We start from the raw sequence: 22,337 nt of genomic DNA, 5'->3' as shown, positions 1-22,337 counted from the left end.
TTGCTCATTTACTGTGAAACACACAAGACTTGAAAAGTCATATTGAGACTGGGTTTTCTGTGCCCAAAAAATTTTAAGTGCTAGATCATATTCTACTGTAATTTTGGCGATGCATTTTAGCAAGAGATGCAAGTCTTTTAACCTCTCCTCCTTTTATGGGAAAAGCGCTCAAGTAAGTAGTATAGCATTATTAGCCTCAAATTCCGTCTGTCCCAACCCAAGTAAACTGGAGTTGTAACTAACATAAGTGAAAACAAGGCTTCCATGTTTTCAGTTGAATTAAGTTCCAATAATAATCCGCTGGGATTTGAAGCTTGCTTTAAATTTTATGCCCATAAATATTTACTCTGAAAGGTCTTGCCAGCTTTTCACGTCATAGTAAAGTGTATGTATTTCTAAAATGTACAGTCATTATCTTCATTTAGTTTGTCAAATTTTTACTTTATCACTCAACCACATGCTCATTTATAGGTTGATGCAGGTGTACAAGTTGCTGATCATGTTTTATTTCTTATTTGCAATTCTTCGTTTCCTTGTTGCCAGCATATCATAGAAGGGATCCCTGCTGATGCTTGCTCTAGAAAAGAAAAAAGGAAACATGAGTGTGATTAGCCAATATCTGGTTTTGAAAACTTAAACTATTTTGTTCTCTCTTCTCTGTGGATGAACTCCATGCTCTTAAGAAGGCAACAGATGGTTCAAATACTTCTTTAGAACAAGATACTGCTCAACTGTGATTTGTAAAGAGTTCACACCTTTATCTTCACCCTTACTTTTCTTTAAGTGAGGGTCTGCTTTATAAACCTTCCTAGATAAAGTGAAGCTGTGAAAGTTTAAAGCTGCACTGTGAACATACTTAAGACACGTATCACTGAAGTTAATTATTAGGTGAAGTAAGAATCTAATAAAATTAGGGTTTAAGAAATTCACACAAGGCTTTACTTTTGCTTAAAAAAAATATCTAAATTTTCCTTATTTGAGATAGCAGCACTATTTCCTTAGGACCAGACAGTAACAGGAGACTCCTGTCTTGATCCATCAACCTCATGTAGCTTGTCATTAATCCTAGAGGATGGTGCCACATCAGAATTCTTCACACAAGTTAGAATACAAATTATCTTAGTATCTTACTCTGAAAAGGGGTTACACTTCATTTCTGAAACACATTTCAGACTTTAAACTCACTTGATAGATTTAATCCACTCTTCCTTTTCCTCTGGGGTGGGAGCAGATATTCTATACACCACATGGTTCCCTTCCACCACTCTGCCATCAGCTTCAGTTTTACATGCTTTAATTACCTGACCTTTGTGACTGGGGTTATAGAGTTCAAAGCAGTTCTGGAGGACAGAAATAAAAAAATAAATTTAAAGGACAGAACATAACTGACAGACATCTTCATTTAACACTAGATCTAAGTTCTATATGGTTTACTTAATAAAAAAAAAAAAATTATTAACATATCTTACTGGTTTTCTAGGGTCTTCAACTTCTCTTATGCTAAGATTTTCTAATGGAATAATTCCTCTAGGTTCTTTGTCCTAAAAAATTAGGAAAATATCACATTATTACCCTCTTAAATACTTACATTACAAACAAAGCTCACTGTAATATATACTCACTGTTGTGTATTCAAAGTAGTACAGGCAATTATCAGTCAGAATAAACCATCTCCGTTTCCATGTTTTCACTCTTCCCCCTGCAATCAAAAGGTATGGCTGGATTAAACATGTTGCTGTCAAGGCTTCAGCAATGGATAAGAAAGTAATTTAGTTTTGCTTGTTTTTCAAAATATGGCTTAATTATTCAATTGTCAATGGATCAGGCACAGATGAGCCAAGATTAAAGGGGCCTGTTACTGTAACTCTTGCACTAAGATCAAACTCCTGAGACATTAACTATGGTGTTGCTGACCAGCCACAAAAAATGCATGCTCTCAAGTTGCAAATGTCTCCTCTCTTACAGAGAATGAGTGCAATACTTTAGCTCTAGGACCTGCTCCCTCTGCCCATGCCATCACAGCTGTTTACTGCATCAGAAGTATTGAAGCTATAGAGCCCTCAGTTGGTGGTGCTATGGCAAAGGGACGCCAGCCACCAGCAAAACCAGTAACTGGGATCCAGCAACAGGACCATCGCTCTCCATAGCCTGTCTTGTACAAGGAAATGGTCCCATCCATAAAATTAAGGGCATTATATCACCTTCCTTTCACTCCACTCATTAAGATCTCTACTTTCAGACTTAACATCAAGTTTGTCAGATGCTTATAGACATTAGCAGAAGACATACAATGTATGGTCAATATGGAGCAAATCCTATGTCAAAATGTACCATTGCTAGTCACTTTTAATAATTTAGTATTTTTAAAATATATTCTTTTTATGGGATAATATATCGAGTACACCTGATAATAAACAGCTACTGCTCCAAAAATTCCAATTTTTCCTGCATTAACACTTTAGACAACAGCAACCACAGAGCTCATCTTTCTTACACCTGCTAATGTCACAGTTTCTTTTAGAAACACACATTATTGTCTCAGTCCTTTCGCCTGGTTTTCTGCCATCAGCTTCTTCAGAACATGTCTAACATTCCCCAATTAACTTATTTTAAAAACTCATTTCCAGGAAAGACAACTGTAGATAAAGCATTCACATGTTATTAATATAAAGGTTTAGTTCCACCATAGTTATCTGACTTGGGGATTATGTCACCACCTGTGCATCATCCATTCAGCAGTAATTTAATCTCATTAACCCAACATTTCAAAATAGTCAATCTTCTTATTGAATATCCATGCATAAAAGAGTACCATTAATACAAACAAGATCACTAATTTGACCCAAGTCATATCACTAAATCTAAGACACCAGCATAATTTTTAAAATCTTTTTGCTCTACTTGAGATAGCTGGGGTTTGTTTAATACAGAAATTCAAACAATATTAAAGAACAAATCCAGGAATATAATGACATTTTTTTTAACCATCCCACTAGATGTTTTATGTGGAGTCTTCCTTTGGCTTGTTCCATTACCTACATGACAACTCAGTCCTAACAGACTATAATGTTCAATGTGCTCAGTAAACATTACATTTCCACTACACACACACGTATCTTAAGAAAAAATTTATCTGCAAGCAGGTACAGTGAAATTTGAGAAGGCAAAATAGTGCAAGATGCAGAAGCCGTGACAGAATGAATGGTTGAGTGAACTGGAAACAGTGAGGGAAGAACTGTTGGCATTCTAGTACAACCACTGTTGACAGATCCTTCAGTAAAGTATTGTAGAAACATTCAAACTGGCATGTAAGTCACTAGAAAAATGGCCATCACCTTTACTGAGAGTTGGGTCAAGTATCAGCAAGTATTTGGGCTAGGAATGGAAAGCTGAGGGACTTGGGTTGACTCAGTTCCAGATCAATGAATAAGCAGCAGCCAAGTCAAGACGACTGCTGGGGCCGTCCTTGCTATGGCCAGCACATGACATGGTTCATTGCCATGACTTTAAGTCATGTTCTGCTCTCTTAGTTAACATAATTCAACATTTTTATGATACAAAGTCATCACCATGCTTTTCAGGCTAACAGGTAACATCAGCCAGCATCAAATGTCATGGCTTGCCCAGTTCTAGTAGAAAAACAATTCAACAGGAAGGAGGATGAAACAAAAAGGCAAACCGTTTGCTATCATAGAGGCAGCTTAAAGCGAACAAAGGAATTTCTCACAAACTGATATTGTGTCAAAAAACAAAAAAATAATCAAATAATAACCATATATTTAAAAGAAGGCCTGCTTATCATTTAAGGCAGAAACAATGGATGTAAAACATACACCTCCAAGAACAATATGAAATACTAAGTAGTAAATGACAGTTGATTTTGCTGAATTTTGTCCTGACAACACCTTCGCTCTTTGGGAAAGCCAGATTTCTCAAACCTGAAACCTTCTGTAATCACACTGCAGTTTTGATGAAGCTTCTGTCATGGAACATTTCCCAGCTCCAGGACAGTACTGATGCTGAAGCCAGAAAGAAGATTAAATATTTCCAACAAGATCCCTCTTACTGCTCCCTTCTCCCTAGGCCAGCCAGTAGCTCACCAGCTTACAGCACTCACAAGGTTGCAGAAATAGACCCTAAGCTGCTCCACCAAGCTATGAATTACTCTTCCAGAAGAAGAGCAACAAGGCAGGATTTCTTGGCAGGACAAGGAACTATTCTCACATATAAGTCTCTGCCTCCCCACCCCATTACTTAGTTGCAGCTGTCAACAGCACAGAAACTCTAATAAAGCCTGAGAGGCAATCTAATCTGTACTCGTCAAGTTTGCAGGGGTCACCATATAACATGCATTTAATGTGCCTTTGCAGTGGGCAAAAACCCAAGGCTGGTTGATAAGGCTTTGCAGCCCCTTCATACAAGATTAATGGGTAGGAGCTCCTGATAATGAAACATTCTTTTTCTTGGCCAAGATTGCTGTAGGCTCACAAAACAACAACAAAGGGTGTAGTACCATACTTCATATCTTATTCCAGCTCCCAGTCTTTTAAAGACTAAAACTGGAAGGAATTAAGTTACCAGAAGCAGCTCAGGAAAGTCAGAGTATGAATCCATAAACATTTACAGAAATTGAGAGATTTAAGTGATGGACTTCTCAAAGATTGGATTACCTAAACTGCAAAGACATCTCAAACAAAATGAAGAAGTGCACTATCTTGTAGGTGGAAATCTAAGGAAACTACAAGAAAAGGCCACAACAAGGCAAAATGTACAGAAAGAGGAATAGAAATCCTCTTAATCTCTGTAACACAGCATAGGATTATTACTGGTAAAAGTACAAACTAGAGAACAAGTTAAAAGAAACCACCTATACTAAGGGGAAAACAATGGGCAATGACTTGGGAAATACCAACTTCAAAACTGAAAAAGGCCTTAAGACTGAAGGCAGCAATGTATAAAAAGTTAAAAATTCTACCCAAATCTTCAGCCTGTCTGCACAGTTTTAGAGGGGAAAGCCAGAGACACACCCATCATTAATGTTTTTTTCTCCTCCATTGATTTAGGTACCACTAGGCAGAATGGACTCAGAAACTGCACAGTTACACAGGCTGAAGTCTGGGCTTCTTTGAAAAAGAATCTTCCCTTGACTGTAACATTAAGTTAGAACAGCATCAGTTACCAGGAGAGCCAGGGAGGTACCAGAAGGAACCAGTATCCTGATCAACCACCGCTATTCTCTCGCCCTGCATCAGGGAAGAGAACCCACTGGAACAGGCACCACTGGCACGATGGGCCCAGATGCAAAGCTTTCAGACAATCTCCAAGCTCTCAGGGACTGCCTGACTGGCAGAAAAAAATTAACAGGCTCACGTGTCTGGCTTGAACGATTTCCCCTCCCGTTTGGTGGGATATTGTCACAGTTTCCCTGGAACTAGAAGAAAATATTACGCAACACGAGGTATTTGCCAAGAGAAACCGTTTCAGGCAAGGAAACGCCTCTGTGCAAAACGACTGAAACTTGAGCTTCAGGACAGAGAACATGGACAACAATTTCAAAATATCTAAAAGTGATTTAGACAGAAAATTTCATGGTACTAACACCACTAGAAATTATGACACAGAAAAACCTAAAAGCTCATAATGGCTCAAGCTCCTCGAAGTGGGGATTCATTAGCACTCAGCAGCTTTCAGTTTTTTCACTGGTAGCATTCATTTTCATCACACCATGCTTCAGATGATGTAGAACTGAATGATAATTTAGGTTTACCAAGATAAAGATGCCTATATAAAGGTACCAGCTGAGTCCAGACAGATAAAACTAGAATTGCTGTCTGGCTGCCAGGTCTGGCACTTGGACTTAATACAAAGTCACCTCTGAATTCAAAGCAGCAAATTCACCACAAATATTTTATACCCTCCCTAAACTCTAAAACCTAAGGCCAGGCTAGAGGGTGAGGGTGGCCTTTAGCAGAGATGAATTTTATGATACATGAAAGCTTCATTATATCCATCTCCCACCCAGAGGATAATCCATACAGTGAGCTGGGGTACTAAAAAAGAGCAATGCAAGTAGATCAATGGGAAGCTGACTCTCAGAAATACCAAATACAAAATACTGTCTTGGTATACTCCAGGCTTGCAAGTTGTCTTAGTTTTATATAAAACTTGCTATTCCAACTTTCAAGTATAATCACAACAGAGCACTTGAACTCTCATGCAGGAATGGAGTCTCCTTAGCATTTCAACAATGCTGAAACTTTTAGTATCAGCATCATCCAGAACTGAAGGAAACCCTACCCATTTCACAATAATTGTTTCCCAACAGAAAGGACTGTAAAAATGCCAACAATGTGGATCGAGACAGCGCTCTCAAATGCACAGTTTAAGCCTCCTAACAAATAGGGAAGGAAAGGAAGGGAAGGGAGAGAGGGGAGGGAAGGTTAAAAAGATGGCCAAGTTTATTTCTGGTCACTGCAGCTAGACTAGCAAAATCTTTTTGTCTGTCCCAGCCTGAGTCTACTGAAAAAAATGCAGTCTTTCATGGAAGCACAGCTTCATGCCTTTACAGGCTGATTCACCAGAGGCTTCTGGACAAGTTTAATTTCTTTATTCAAATAACCCTCACACTGTGGGAGTGTTACATGCAACACCCTTCCTGTCACACATGCTTTTACTATTGGGTTTTCTGTGCACTCTCTCCCCTCTACATCCCATGTAATGAAAAGCTGGTTTTATTGACCTTGCACCAGAGCCAGAGATGGGTTATGCAGAGGTACATGCAGCTCTCACTGGCTTGCAGTCACCTTTTTCTTCAGTTTCTTTGTTCTTCTCTTTTTCAATTTGATCTCTTGTATGCCTTATACTGACAGTTTCTTCCACAAGGGGTGTTGTCACTCCTTTACACACACACTCACACTCTTGCTTGCACTCTCGGTTTGTTTAAGTACATGAGAGAGCACTGGCAAGAGAAAAAGAAATACACACAGCATGGGCTTATACCCAACCTCTTCTCCAGACAGCACATTTTATCTACATCATCTTGAAAGCCTTTTCTGTTGGACTAGCTATCACCTCATACTACAAAATGGAAAAAAGCTCCAAAGTCATATTTGAAATTGTGCCAGCTGAGCCAGCCCAAGTTGAACAACAAGAGCTTTGCTTCTTAGTAGTTAGAAAGACAGAGAACTCTACAGCATCTGTAGTGCAGAGGTCAAAATAAAGACACTGGAGGGCATGTGAACGAATTCCAAAGGCTTCCTGTTCACATCAAGTTCCTTCCAGCACAAGCATGACCACTAGTTTCCAGGTGCAATCAGTAGAGCAGGCCCATGGCTCTACCCAGCCTCTACTTTCACCATATTCATGTGCACCCCCAGCACACACCCCTGTTCACACTTTAGTCACTACTCTCCAATGCAAAGTTCCTTCTACTTAAACAAGCACTTATACATTAAAGTGGCCAAGAAATTACTCTTTACTGGCATTTTATATGACAGAGATTTATTTCATTGAAGAAGAAATGCTAAAATAACATTTCAGCCTCCTTTATATAGGAAAAAAGTTCCCTAAGCTCAAGCAAAAACAGAGTTAAACCAACATCAAAAGAGTCTGTAAATAAGGCCATCTTCCAGTGCCAGGAGACTGCTAATTACCAGAGGTTTCCTTAATTTGGTGCTCATTTAAGATTTTGTTAAGTATGCTAAATATGTTGTTTGAAAAGGAAAATAATCAGGAATAAGAACAGCTTTTATAAATGCATGGTTCAAATGTAATCAATCTTTCAATAATCTACTATAACTGATGTACAAGCAACAAAATAGCTCTGGAACTTCATTACAAGAGTAAGATTTTTATTTTCTCTCAGTAGAAATCATTATTTCCTTGTCATGTTCTTCCATGAACAAGGAAACTGTTCTGAATAGTCATTTGGATTTTTCTGCTTTACATGTAAACACTTCCCTCTTCTGCAGAAGACACTTGCATGTGAGCTACACACTGACATGCCAGTCTTTCAGAGTGCCACTGATGATGCTATTAGTGACACTGAGTGAAAAATCACAATACTACAATAAATTTGATTTAAAAAAAATAGAAGAAAAAAAAACAAACCAAAAGAGGAGGAAGGAGGAAGAAAATAAAAGAAATGAGCAACTGAAGAAGAGGGGACTGGAAAGCAATCAGATACGTACCTCCTAATGCAGAATAAGCAGAGACAGCCAGTCACAGAACAGAAAGGTGATAGGTCATAGGCCATAAGGAAAACAAGAAGGCACATTTAAACCACTCATTAAAAATCATAGCCAAAACCAAACCAAGAGAAACTCACAAATAATATGGAAAAATAAAGACATACAAAAATAACTATTTGAAGAGGTATTTTTTTTGTAGACAGAAAACTGAGCTGAAATTTCACGCAGTTTTCTGAAGTGACTTTATGGAGACTTTGTTATTCATCAGTCACAGGATGTGGAACATAACATAATGCATTTCCTTTTTGATGCCGAGTTTTTATTTCTCGTATATCAGAAATAAAACTCCAAAGTTTGAAACAAGACTGCTAATTTGGGTATGAAAAAATAAGTAGTAACAACCTTCAGATGTAAAGGAGTTACTAACTTTGTTTCACGCACTTTAAAATACAAATTGCAAAGACAATCCTATTACCTTCACAAGAAAGCAAGATACACAGAAGCAGCAAACAAGGAACAAACACACAGCAGCAAAACTGCCCTTATAACTAACCTAATTTCAGCAGCCAACCTTCTCTATCTGGATTAAAAAATGTATGCGTTAGATCATTCCCATCATCCTCTGGAATTTTAAACGGCTCATTCTTAATACTTTCATACAAATTCTAGAAGAATAAAAAAAAAAAGAGGAAAAAGACTTCGTTAATAAATGTCTGACAGAAAATGCAACCAGGACATCTTCTCAAATTATTTCTATAAAAGCATAGGAAATACTGTCCATAAAATTCTGGACCATACCTTCTCAACCACTGTTTACTACTTTGATTCAGTTTTACTTTAGATTACTTCAACTATGAGCAAATGTCTCTTTTTCACAGATTTTTATAAGCACTCCTAGCAAGGACATTTTATCTAACTTCAGCATTAAGTATTTCAAAGGTTTCAGCTTCAGGTCTCATTTAGCAGTAGTTTTTCCAGATTAATCTGGACTTTCAGAAAATGGTTAGACCCATCATGCTGCCTCAGAGAAGGAAGTATTTTTACTGATATCTCAAGGGACAGGAGGAGGCTCCACAAGACACATGAACAGAAATTAGAGGCAACAATAGCACTTTTTTTTTTTTTCTATCTCTGACTTACTCAGAAATACTAGTTTCTTTTTCTTTCTTTTTTTTTCATAAGAAGCAAATTCTACAATAATTTTACCATCACCAAACTACAGAGATACAGAAAGTTTTCTCTGGAATCTCTTCTCCCCAACACAGTACTGAATACAGGAAGAACTAGCTCAAAGCAGCTGTGGGTGTCAGAAAATGCTTCTTGCAGCTACCCAAATGGTAGAAAATGTTCTTTTTACTTTTCCTTGTCAAATTTGCTTGAGAGCTGTTGTACACGCTTCTAAGCTTCCTATTAAAAACACAAAGCAAGGCCTTGTCTTACTCAGTCTAACTTACCCGTAGTAATTCTTCTGGAAGGTCTCCACCTTCATTAATGCCACGATTCATAGAAATAAACCTCTCTACTGTTGGTTTATCTCTTACATTGTGGTTGTGCAGACTGGTATTTAACATAATGATGGCAAATGAAAGCACGTAGCATGTATCTGAAAGAAGATTTGAAAAATTAGTTGTTTTTTTCAATGTGTTTGTGGCACAAACCTGTAAAATGAACATATCATTCATCCTGGCTGATAAAGGTAGTTGAACAATATACACTAAAGCAAAGCCTTGAATCTTTCTTTAAACTGTTCAAGTAAACCTAAGACGACAAAATATGTAACAATTCAAACTAAAAGCCAGTATGGGAATATACAGTACATTGTAATAATAAAAATATTTCAACTCTCTGAAATCATTGCTATTAACCTAAATCAGCATGTCAGTTGAAACACTGAAGTGTTGTTTGGCAAAATGTTCTCTGCACACAGATTTTGCTCTGTAGATCCTGTAATAGGCTTGGTCAATCAGACACTATTTCAAAGTACTTCCAAAGCTTTCTCCAAGGAAGACCAGTCTCCTCAAAATACCATTTGAAGTGCATTTAAACAGACTGAAAATGGTATCAACTCAATTTCTTGGCATACGCAAGCTGGCTAGTACCACTGAGTAACAGCAAAAGATGACAAAGGAGATCTTATCATGCCTCTTGACATTGTTATGATTACAGTAAATTCTCTCAGAATTCAAGTGCAAGATCCTGTGTAAGAAAAAGCAGGATGGAAACCTCTCTGCTACATAGAGGAAAAATGTGTTTGCATCTTCAGCATTTTGTTTTCAGTAACTGTTTTTCTCTCTAGCTGTTGCCAGACCTGCTTTACATTAACCTTTTCCTAGCCTATTTGCTTCTGAAGCAAGTGATAACAGCAAGCTAAGTGTGTCTATAACTAGACAGAACAACTGCAGAACATGAGGGCATTCTGTGCAGTGTCAGTTTTGTTAGCTTTTATGAACTCAGTGATCCTGAACCATGTAATTCAACAGAAAAATGAGGTGCATTTCAGAGACACATTATTGCTGAGGAGATTACTAAGGAGAAAGGATACAGTTCTTATAACAAAAATGGATTACTTTCTAGGTAACGTACTATAGCCAAATACAGGTGGAGTTGACACAGAAATAATGAGGTGTAAAGTCCTTACAACTGACAGATGAGACTGGCCAACCTATTGGATTCTTCTGCCTTTAAGCACCTAAGAATCTTACTTTCCCAGTTCTTAGCCAAAACCTTTAGTGACATTTCTAAAGTGTGTTTTATACTAATTGCCTTAGATATATATTAATGATGAAGTTTTACAAATGGAAATGCATTCTGACCAGCAGCTTGCACCTGCTGGAAACAACATGTAGGATGAGAGAGTCGCATGTTCTCAGTTCTCAGAAATTTCTCATTTCACATTATTATTTTATCCTGAACTTCCAAATTGGCCATTGTTGCATCAGATGTAGAACACATTTGATACAAAAAGATTTTCTTATATATATATACACAAACACACACATTCTTAATAATCCCTATTGTTTCCTGTAACCAACCTGTAGACTGGAAGACTCCGGGGTTACAAAGGCAATACCGCGAAGCAAAAGCTTCCATCATACGATCAATTTTTTGAGCCTCTCCTGGGAGTCTGAAGCTCCACAAAAACTGCCTACAGAAGGGAAGAATGGCTGTTAGACTCATTCCAGTATTTATACGTTAAGCATATATTACTAATCTTTAGAAAAACAAAACAAAACAAAAAACACATCCCAAAATACCAGCAATGTCTATGTAAAATGTCCAGAAATGTTTTCTCAGTCTCTCAACACACAAGTCAGGAGCTACTATAAAGCAACATGCACAGATGGCTAGCCCAGAAACTCAGCCAGCAACACTGCATGCTATCAGGCAAGGTAATATGGCAGTTCTTATCCTGAGAGTCTCTCTTTTTTCCAGACTAGTAAACAATTTTCTGTATGCATCCCATTTTCACCATGAGAATGCTATGGGGAAACAATCAGTTCAATTCACCCTGGGTTTCCTGGCTACTGAAAGCAATAAACATTCAGTTAGTGTTTACCCACAGTGTAAAAAGACACATTACATAAAATATTTCTGGTAGGGGAGAGATGCAAGGAATACAAACACTTAACATCTTTACTTGAACTCCTCAAACATTCAAAATATAGTATTAACAAGAACCCCAGTGCTTAGAGAGGTGCTGTCTGTCTAGTATAAGTTCACTCTACATGAATCAGGCCCACATCTTAAAAGTAAAGACTCATTATATCACCCCAGTAATTTTGTAATACATGCAGGAGATCTTGTGCTCCTGTTTAGCAGCAGGAACTGAAACAGTTTTTGCATTCATACCTTATTATTTCTACATATAGGTACACTGGAATGCATACAGCACAGAAATCTTCACAAATACACTTTTGGCACAATGTGGCACTAAAAAGCTCCAATAAATTTAATCACTCATTTATTTTAATTTTTTTTTCTTAGCAAAAGAAGTATCTAAATTAAAACAGGATCTAAACCAGCAAAGTTACATGCTTTGCCATGCAAAACAACTTCTCAATATTCCCTGTATGCTGGGTACCAATATAATAATAATCTACTCCTGTGTTCAAAATTTATTTTTTTTAGGACATTCTATTAAAGTGTCTCAGGCCATCTCCAGTTTGTCAGCACCATGTGCTGCCTTTTACTCACCTCGTGCAAGGTTCCAACCCAGATCACGAATTTTGTAAGCTACCAAAATACAAACATTTAATAGTAGCAGCTGCTAAGGAAGAATAAAGTCAAACCTAACATTAAATTGGGTAAAAAAGATAGGAATATGAAGCCTCCCAGACTAGCTTCAGCAGCCAGAGAAAAGGGTTCCTTAGCTCAAGCCTCAGGCAATTCAAGTTATCACCACATCACTCAACCATAGCAAAGCTGTTCTGACTTCACATCACAAGGCTCTGCACCAGAGACAAAGATCACATGGACATTTCAATTTATCTGATGTCAGGAGGGAGTCACTAGTGGCAGCAAAGCTGGCAGAACTGTCTTACATCAGCTTCATTTGCTAGAGCTGTTACAGATTTCCACCAAGATGAGAAGGGACTCAAGGTCACTATATGCTGGCATCCCAGAGAAACAAATAAACTGTTCACTCAGCAAGGCAAAAAAACTATACTATGATATTACACTTTCTTTTACATGACAAGTGGGAAAGTCTAAAGGAAGTAGAAGGGATTTGTTTTCTTTTAGCTACCTCTGTGCTAACATATAAAACAGATCCTCAAATATCCACATATGGCAGGCAGACCAGAGAGTTACAGCTATGTTTTAGTTGTTTGTATTTGTCTGAATTAAAAATTTTCACCTCCCAAGGCAGCAGACACACAGGCAGTTGGGAGGGTTAAACCAGAGCTATCTGCTAACTTGCACAGTAATGCAGGTAATTATGCTGAGATTTCTGAGGAACAAATCAACACAGTGACTCACATCAATGTGCAATTTGATAAAGGAAGCTCAGGTCAAAAAAAAAAGAAAGAAATAATTTACTCACCTTAAGGCTTGTACAAGATTGAGATCAGCGAACTCATGGAGTTCAACAAAAGCCTGAAGAACTTTAATATTAAATTCATCTCTATGAAAGACAAAAATGGAAACAATTACAATTCTGAACTTTAAAGGCTTGTTAGTTACCTCTATTGGGTCCCAAGAATAAGCAAGGAAATAAGTGATCATACTGAGCAAATAAAATAATCATAATTTACTTAAGAAGTATTTTAATATTTAACACTAGTATTTTGCCTAGTTTTGCTGGCGTTAAACAGGCAGGTTAGCAAGAGCCAGTACACCTGAAATTATTTTAGCACAGCTTATTTAAATGCCCCCAAACCAGCCTGACCTTCTTTGTTTCATATGTCTTGCTAGTGCATATGATGATACCTGATAAATATATCCAGTAAAAAAAAATCTTGTGGAAATTTTGTCATGAACTCTTAAATCCAACAATAATTTTAGCCGTACAACACAAAAAAAATAAACCACCCCATTTTTTCTTCTAAGTACTGAAAAATGTAAAGCAGTATATTAATTTATGTACAAAGATGAGGAACAGAAATGCTTCAACTGGTTGTACTTCAGAAAAAAGAACAGCTTTTTAAAGGAGCTACTTAATATGTAGTATATTCTCACTCCATTCTAAAAACATAATTACAATAGAAGTTACTAAAATCAGAATAAATTTTGAAAGGGCTTCTTCTCACTTGTCTTTTATATTGCTAAGTAAAGCTGTTTAAATACAGAAGAAATATTTTAACATTAATGAGAACAAAATTATTGGTTAGTCTACACCACTGAGTTCATATGCCAGAAGCATGAAGGCTTATAATCCTCAGGGTGTGCTTTAAATACATCACCCAGACAGAATGTTGCCTATCAGCCTCCTCCCAAAAATAGAAAGGTGTTCACCCACCAAGAATCATCTGTTGCATTACTGACCGACTGCAGAGTCAGACTAACCTGTCACCCTCAGGAGTAAATGCCTTAAAATGAACTATTTGTTCATTAAGATGTCCCCATATTGTTTACACCCTCCCCTACTAATTAATGTAAGTGAAAAAAAAATAGAAATAGCATTTGCTTTTCCATTACCATATTACTATTATTCCCTTCACAGAAATGAAGAAACATGAAAAAAAACAAGTAGAGCAGGCTGATTGTATACATTAAAAAAATAAGCTCCTTTTAAAAGAAAACAGATTATCTTTTGGCTTCAATTGTTCCTTAAAATGGAGGGTAAGTTGCTTCTGCTTCGTGAGAGAACAGAAGCAGGATGCTAATTTTTTTTACTTCTCCTATGATTTTATTATCCAGTTGATAGATTTAGACAAAATTTCCTGATCAGATTTGCTATTCAGTGTGATCACTATATTTGTATTTCTTTAAGTCTTGAAAAATTAAGAAGAAACCACTGAATTGTATATTTATCTGTATACATGCTCAATATTAAGAAAGGCTACTTTGTATTTTCAGCATAGACAACAGTGATGTTGCATCCTGCCAGGGATGCAAAAGAGCAAGCAATAAACTTTTACATTTTAAAGGTGAACACATAAATAGTCACACAAATATTAGTGATGACTCCAGTGGTCCTGGACATACTGATAAGACCTTTCTGCACAAGTTGTGGGAATAGGGGTAGGAACACTGGAAATATTTCAGAACACGTAACTGAGGCAGAATGCAGCTCTCAAAAATGAACACACACTGCTTTATACAAGCTTTGCTAGAATTTTGCTGTTATGGGCATTAATATGTAAGAGATTTTATAATAATGACTGCCCAAATAGTCAAGAGAAACAACATAATGCTGCAATAAAAAAAAAATGTTGAAGTGTTTATATACACTGTACAGAAACTTCATAGTGATCTGTTTTCAAAAGACACGTATTACAGTGAAACCTATTAAAGCCAAGAGGAAATTGCTGAGCACACACTAAGTCCCTGACACTGTAAACAGAGCACGATGCCTCAGAAGGGATCTGCCAGAACAAATCACTACAGCAGTAGGTCCTAAATGAGTCAACTTTTAAACCTCCATAACTGGCACCTGAACCAGAACATGTGCAAGCACGTAGATGCCCGCACTCCAGCCCACACGTCACTCCTGCCTCTTTCTGCTGCCTTTTTCAAAATCAATTCCTGGGTTGCAGAGCAAGAGAAATAATTTGCCTTTCGATTGTGTTTTGCAATAGGATGCACAGATCTGCACGCTGCTTGTTTGTTGTACTGGGATGGATGAAGATACAGTGCAGCTGCCCTTTTGAGACTCCTGCTTACTAATGGGAAGAAGGCAACAATAAAACCTGCCCATAACTATTGTCCCAGGAACTACCCATTTTAGTGAGTGATTTCTTTACTACCCGATTATTAGTGACTGTAAATCACTCCTTATCTGGGCACAGTATCAAGAGTTACCGGAACTGTTGCAACACAACTCTCAGACATTCCTAAAACTTACGGTATTAAATTCTGCACTACAGCAAAATTTAAGAGCATTTTCTCAAAATAATAAGTTACAATTAATAATTATGCCACAATGTACACATTTAAAAAGAAAAACAACCAAACCAAAAAAGGTATCAAAGCACCATAGTAATTTTGCTTCTTGCTGTAGCTTTTGAAGATCTCAGAGTGTAGCAGAGCAGCTCCCCCATGCAGCCTGGGAAGGGGAAGGTAGGTACCAAAACCCAGAAGTGTGCTCAAGAAAAGAAGTTTCAATAGTTTTACTTTACCTTTCACCGAGGTAATCTCCAATTACCGTTTTATTTAATCCTTCTCCTTTATAAAGGAACTGTGCAATGTCTTCTGCAGTGTTCTGCAGGAGGTCATTTTCTATCAGAAACTGTATTCCCTAGGAAGAGCAATTCCAGAGGAAAAGGAATGTTATGTTTTCTTCCACAAGCATTTATGTAAATACCACTCATAACATTGGGTATTAATATACTGACACAGACATATACACAGCACATTAAGAATTACATTAGCCTACAGAATTGTTTTCAGTGAAATGGTGAACAGATGTTTTTCAGTTAGATAACCTATATTTAGTACTGGTTAACATGAGAACATATTTTTAAGGCTAGAAGTATTAGGTGGCAGTTTGAATCCCTCAACAATATAAATTCAAAATATTAATTGAATAACGTTTACATGTAGTTCTTTGGAGTTTATGTAGGAATTGGCTTGTTCACAGTATTGCATAAGCATCTGCAGGGACATAATCTGTAAAATCATATAATGAAGAGGTACGTAGGAAGAACTTAATTACCACCATGACACAAAATAAAGCATCTATTACAATCTACAAACTGCAACCCAATACATCAAGTCACTACTTGTAGTAGAAGTCATGGCTGAAGATACTGAAACCGGTTTAAAAGAATTTATGCTGACACTGGGATGATCAAGGACTTCTGGTTGTGCTGGAACTAAGCTATTCACAAAGGACTTGAGCTAGACTATTCACAAAGGACTGTTCACCAACCAGTCAAGCTTCTAGCACGAAGCCAGGAGGAGAGTCTTACCCTGTCCCTCAGTGGGTACTTGATCAAGCCCCTGGACTCCTATGCCTCCAAAAATTACTGCCCCTACAACTGGCAGACTCTGGGGAGGCCCAGAGAACTTTCTGCAAAGTGGTAAAAAAGGAGACTGAGAGTTACATAAAGGTTATGTAAAGGGTGGAAGGGATGTCAGGCCAACACTCATGGAACAGCACCCTTTGTATCCCCACCATACGCCCCAAAGATGTTGCTATGCCTGCTGATTTTATAAAAATGTTAATAGCATGCTAGTGAAAAGCAGAAATGGCAACAAGAAGTAACCTTAATGTCTTGGGACTCCAAATATGTACTGAAGAGCCTAATAAATTATTCCAAATATTTTCTAGTAGAATATTTAATCATTTCAGAAATATTATAAGTTTTTCAATTTGTGTAAATGGAACATATTTCTTTATTTCATTACAACTGGGAAAACTTCAATTATTTTTTTTATATAGCACAGGAGGCCCTGTAGTAACATTCAAAAAAGCAATTATCCTTCTGTTAGGTTGATTTTGGCTTTTTATAATAAAGTGATTACCTGCCTGACAAAAACCAGTCAATTTTCTAACCTAATTTAACAAAGAAAATGAACTGTGATGTTATAAGGCTTCAAGCTTTTTTCTTTAAAAAGTCTGGAATGCAGTTCTCTCAAAACAATTTTATCATATCTGAAAATTTCATTTCAATGACAGGCTGGTATTCTGATACTGACAACTCAGTATTTTGATAAAATCATTTCAGAAGAAACATGACTTTGTTGCAAAGAATATATCCATTTCATCTTGAAGAGAAATAGCTGAGCTTTCCTCAAAAATGATCCCTGCAAAGCTTATTTGGTAACTAAACATTTCTACAAAAAAATTATATGACCTGAAACACAATGTTTTCCCCATACCAAGTTATTAAAAAAGCTCTAAGTTCTGTCAACCAACAGAGAACTCTCCTTCTAATAAATATCAGAAACAGCAGTTGAAGATTCCCTTGTTCAACACCTGGACCTCATTACACTTGGGATAAACAGGCTAACCAGAATAGTTTAAAAAAAACCCTGTATAAGTTATTGAAAAAATAGAATGGATATGACTATATGACTAGAAGCATGGAGAACAAATTGCTGTGCACAGCAGCAGACACTTGAGCATACTTCAAAAAAACAACTCCATTTTCCTTTTTCTGGATTTTTCTTACTTTTTCTTTTCTTTCCTTTTTTTTTTTTTTTTAGTTCTTAAGATGTTAGAGAACCAGAAGTCAGGAAAAGGCATTTGTCTGGGACAACTCCACGGCTGGAATAAATGGCAGGACAGATCAGCCAAACAGGACAGATCAGCCAAACTCCCATTAACTCCTGAAATCCCTTTTGAATTGATGCAGTTTTCTTTCTGTAGCCTGACAGAGGACTGCAGGCAGCTGTACTAGTTTGACCTCTCCCCACCAAATTCATGGCTACAGAAATACTCTATATTCTCTACAGATATTGCATAGACTCTTTTTTTTTTTTTTAAGCAATGACTGCTTTGAATTTCATAGCTTTTACAGTAACTTAATTACAAATTTTGCAGTTACTTAAATGCTGCCTTTGTCATCCAGAATTCACCTTCTGGCCCCAACACAGGCAGCAAGGACTCTCAGTGCTGTGAATTTCACACACAGCTTTCTGTCTTCTGCACAGGGATCCTTGAAGTGTTTCACAAACTCAACCATGACAGCCCTTCCCACAGTAACTAAACAAACCCAAACTAGTATGTGAGGGTCCATCACCTCACTGCATTCAACAGCAATTCTGAGGGAGGATCTCCTAGGTGGGGGCTGAGAGAACTGCTCTACATATATACTAGAGCATGGAAAGGTCTTCAAATATAAGTGGAAGAAGAAAATTACCTCACTCTTTTCCTGCTAATGCAAACACATTAGATCTCTTACTTGGTTTGAAAGAAGAAAACCTGGGGGATTCAGCACCCATATTATTACCTCAGTGCTTTCACATTCCTAACTCCAGAGACCATCTTCCTTCCCACTTCTGAAGGAAAAACATCCTTCTCACAATGACCCCAAGTTTATCAACATTAGAAGGACTTACATTTTAGCTGCCTGTAATTTAAAGTAGCAGCTGCAAACAAGATGATCCAGCTTTAGAGCAGCCAGATACTGCAGGCACCACTGATTCACAGACATTATTAAGAAATTACTACTCTAAGTCTGTTTACCACATTTAAATTATATTACAGTAGCAATGCAGCCACAGCAGCTATTTATAGAAATACTTTCACCCCGCAAGAACAGTAACAAAAAATAGTTAACATTGGAATGAAAGCATCTGACATCATCCTGTGACTGCCACAAACTCCTTCGACATGAAAGAGCTGGAAGACAACAGCAAACTTCAGGGTATTTCAGGGTATCCTGCCCTCAACAGAACAGAATTTAGACAGTCACCAAAACAGAAAATAAAATAAATGGTTCAGTAGCTTAAAAAGGTTTCTCTGTCTCAAAGTACAGAGTGTTTCTGGTAAGTGGAAAACAGCCTGAAGCACGGTAGCCATCACTATACCCGGAACATTACAGAAAAGCCACCAAAAGGTGACTGAAATCAATAAAATTAGGAAGAAAACATGTCAAGAACTAACACAGAAAAACAAATGCTAAACAATTTCAAAAAGACCTTAAAGAAGACTCCTCATAAATTCAAAATGGAATCTCAGTTACAAACAACAGAAGGCAGTAAAACAAAGCAAGGAAGATGTAAAATGAAATGTGAAGGCTACAGGTCAAATGTCTAAGCAGCTCTTTTAAATATATTGGGAGAACCTTGAATTTTCCAGTAAATTGACAATTATTTAAGAAAAATAGAGGCATTCCAGATAAATTAACTTTACCTCTTGGCTAAATGCATGGTAGACTTCTTAAAAATGGTAACCAACTTTCTACCTGCAGATGTTTGTACAAGTCACGCAGGTACACATCCAGATGTGTCCATACATACAAACATACAGGTATTCATACATGCCTTTTTCAAAGACAGAATTTAGATATGCAAATATAAAGGTCTATATGAAAACAAATTTTAAACCGTGTTAAAGGTGTTCTGAAAGAACAAAAAATAAGAGGGCATAAAATAATACATATGGCTTCACTAATAACCAAACAAATATTTTTAGAATTATATTTGACATATCCACATAGAACACCTCTATCAGGTACAAATAATCTTTCTGCAAGCCAGTTCAATCAATACCTGGCATATTTAATTGTTGATAAATAACCTCCATTATCAAAAAATGTTTGCTGGAGTGAAAAAAGCACACATGACTGGCAAATGACTAGATAACTGCCTCTAATTTGACCCTCTGATCAGTGTGTTACAGGATATAAAAAAAGGCCTCTCAGCTCTTATTAACAGAAATGTTTTCTTAAGAAGATATTACTGTATTTCTCATAGATCATATTAAAAGCAGAAAATTGATTCCCAACAAGTAGAAATAAAAATTCTCCACCTTTTTAGGGTCCATGTTGAATTTCTTCCTTCCCATGGCTATTTGCTTATTTCTCTGTGTAGTTTTGCTACAGGTGGAGAAAAAGAAGAAACAACAGCCAGTTAACAGTTGATCTTTTAAAAACCAACAACTTCTGGAGGAGCTTCTTTTCATTTGCATTTTGGCTACTTTGTATTACAAAAACAAGACATTAACTTTCTATAAGGGGAAAATTATGTTACTATTTTTAATTACTTCAAGTGATTGCAGCTTGGGAACTGCATCATTATCAACTGGACAGTCTAAAACACTATGTTCCATACATTCTCTATCCTAGTGAATTACACATCTGAATAGGATAAAGTCAGGCTTTAAAGACTTCATAACAGACTGAATAAAGGTGATCCAATGCTTGTTCAGTCTAATAAAAGTATTTGTATTTGCTATTCCTGGAAGACCTGTTTCAAGGTCTTACTGAATCATGTTAATATTACTTACCTTTCTTCTACACTAGTCAGATTATCAATTTCTGTCATAACCTCAGCAATTTCAAATTTTAATCTCTGCCAAAAGAAGGAATGACAATGTTAACCTCTATTAAAACATCTCTGAAATAATCTATCAATATTAATACTATCAATTAGGTGTTACTTTCTATTATTTGCTAGTCACCTGAAGGAAAGTGATTAATCTTATGGATTCTTTAGATATTTAGGTTCAAGATTTCTACCACAACCAAATGACTGTTAAATACATGGATCTGAACTCCCGGTGTGTGCTCATGTCAGAGCATCAAGACCAAATTGACATTACAAATTTCAGTATAAGATTTCTTTACCTGGATTTCTCACTCACTCCTATCCTGTATGCAAATCTGATGCTTAATGAGTTGTTGACTACACAAATCAAATGTGTACATATGCACATTACATAAATACAGAATTACCATTTTTAAAAGCACACAAATGATGCATAAATACTACTCATTATCAGTAATGTTTAGTTGAAGCTATTGGTATGCTTTGTTTTACTTGGAATTAATACCTAGGTAAGCAGTTTACTGTAACTTAGTCTACTTTTAGGGATCTTTAATGATAAATGAATTACCTCAATATCATCAATAAGTTCTTTTTTCCTGCGACGAATATTTAAAAGCTCTTCTCTTTCTTCAATTGAGAGGTCATCAGGCACTGGGATAGAGCAAGATACACAGTCTTTTAGCATTTGCAAACACATCTCATCACAGAAAGCTGAATAAACCTGATTCAGAAAAGTACATGAAGCATCAGGGCATTTTTTTTAAGCTGGGGTCATTTGTTACCCTGCTGATCGAAATGAGGTGCTGGTGAAGACGCAGACGCGCTTCTGTGCACAGCTACGGCTGTCACTCACTCCAGCAGCCCCACACCCTGTAGTGTCTGCTGAAAAACCAGCAAATGTGAAAACTATTCACACAAGGCCTCTGCTTCTCTTGAGCAATTAAGATTTTCCCTACCAGCAAACTTCTTTGGGCAGAGGTAATTCCCACTTGTAAAGCACTAGACGTTAACTACAAATATTCACCTCCTTTGGAATGGTCTATATGGACAGTTTTAATGCAACCTCTTTCTTGGAAATAGCTCCCTAATTATGGAACAGCTTTCCTTCTAGCTCAGTAAAATGCAAAAACGAAAATAACTATTAAGATGTTTAAATGGGATGGCCAAGGCTGTTTCTTCATGTCATACACACTTGTAACAGACTGTAGAAATGGCATTACAAGCAAAGCTTCAGCTTTACAAGAGACTTTAAAAACCATATTTGAAACACAGTCTCTGTTTAAATCTTAAAAATAGAGTATTGTTAGTATTTTCAACAAAGAGTGGTTGACCTCCTTTCCTTTCAGGATTCAAATTAAAACATAAAATCCAAATGGTATCAGACCTTGCTAGACATTAAGTAATTATGGCAAATGATCTAATTTAACTACTCCAGATACAAACATAATCCAATTACTTCCAGTTTAGGAAATGACAGTCTCCTGTTGAACAAAACACAGATTTCAGTATGTTTACCTGCTTTTTCCCTTCATCAGAAATCTACCCACTCCT

The 22,337-nt window shown here is 36.9% G+C and overlaps 1 protein-coding gene across 1 annotated transcript; it reads right to left on the bottom strand.

Annotated features, from left to right (window-relative positions):
* Nucleotides 1-504: 504 nt before the first annotated feature.
* CYTH3 (cytohesin 3) lies at nt 505-21,483 on the bottom strand. The gene is made up of 12 exons (XM_010003323.1): nt 21,355-21,483; nt 20,746-20,810; nt 20,269-20,335; nt 15,968-16,086; nt 13,231-13,311; nt 11,222-11,334; nt 9,644-9,792; nt 8,743-8,854; nt 1,623-1,699; nt 1,470-1,541; nt 1,186-1,340; nt 505-577 (listed from the first exon to the last, which is right to left on the bottom strand). The coding sequence occupies exons 1-12, from the start codon at nt 21,481-21,483 to the stop codon at nt 505-507; spliced, it is 1,212 nt and encodes a 403-aa protein (XP_010001625.1).
* Nucleotides 21,484-22,337: the final 854 nt, after the last annotated feature.

This window comes from Chaetura pelagica, unplaced genomic scaffold (assembly GCF_000747805.2).
Source record: "Chaetura pelagica isolate M959 unplaced genomic scaffold, ChaPel_1.0 scaffold138, whole genome shotgun sequence".
In the NCBI taxonomy this organism is placed as follows: Eukaryota; Metazoa; Chordata; class Aves; order Apodiformes; family Apodidae; genus Chaetura; species Chaetura pelagica.
The sequence above is the reverse complement of the archived record's forward strand: the minus strand, read 5'-3'. Positions and strand labels throughout refer to the sequence as shown.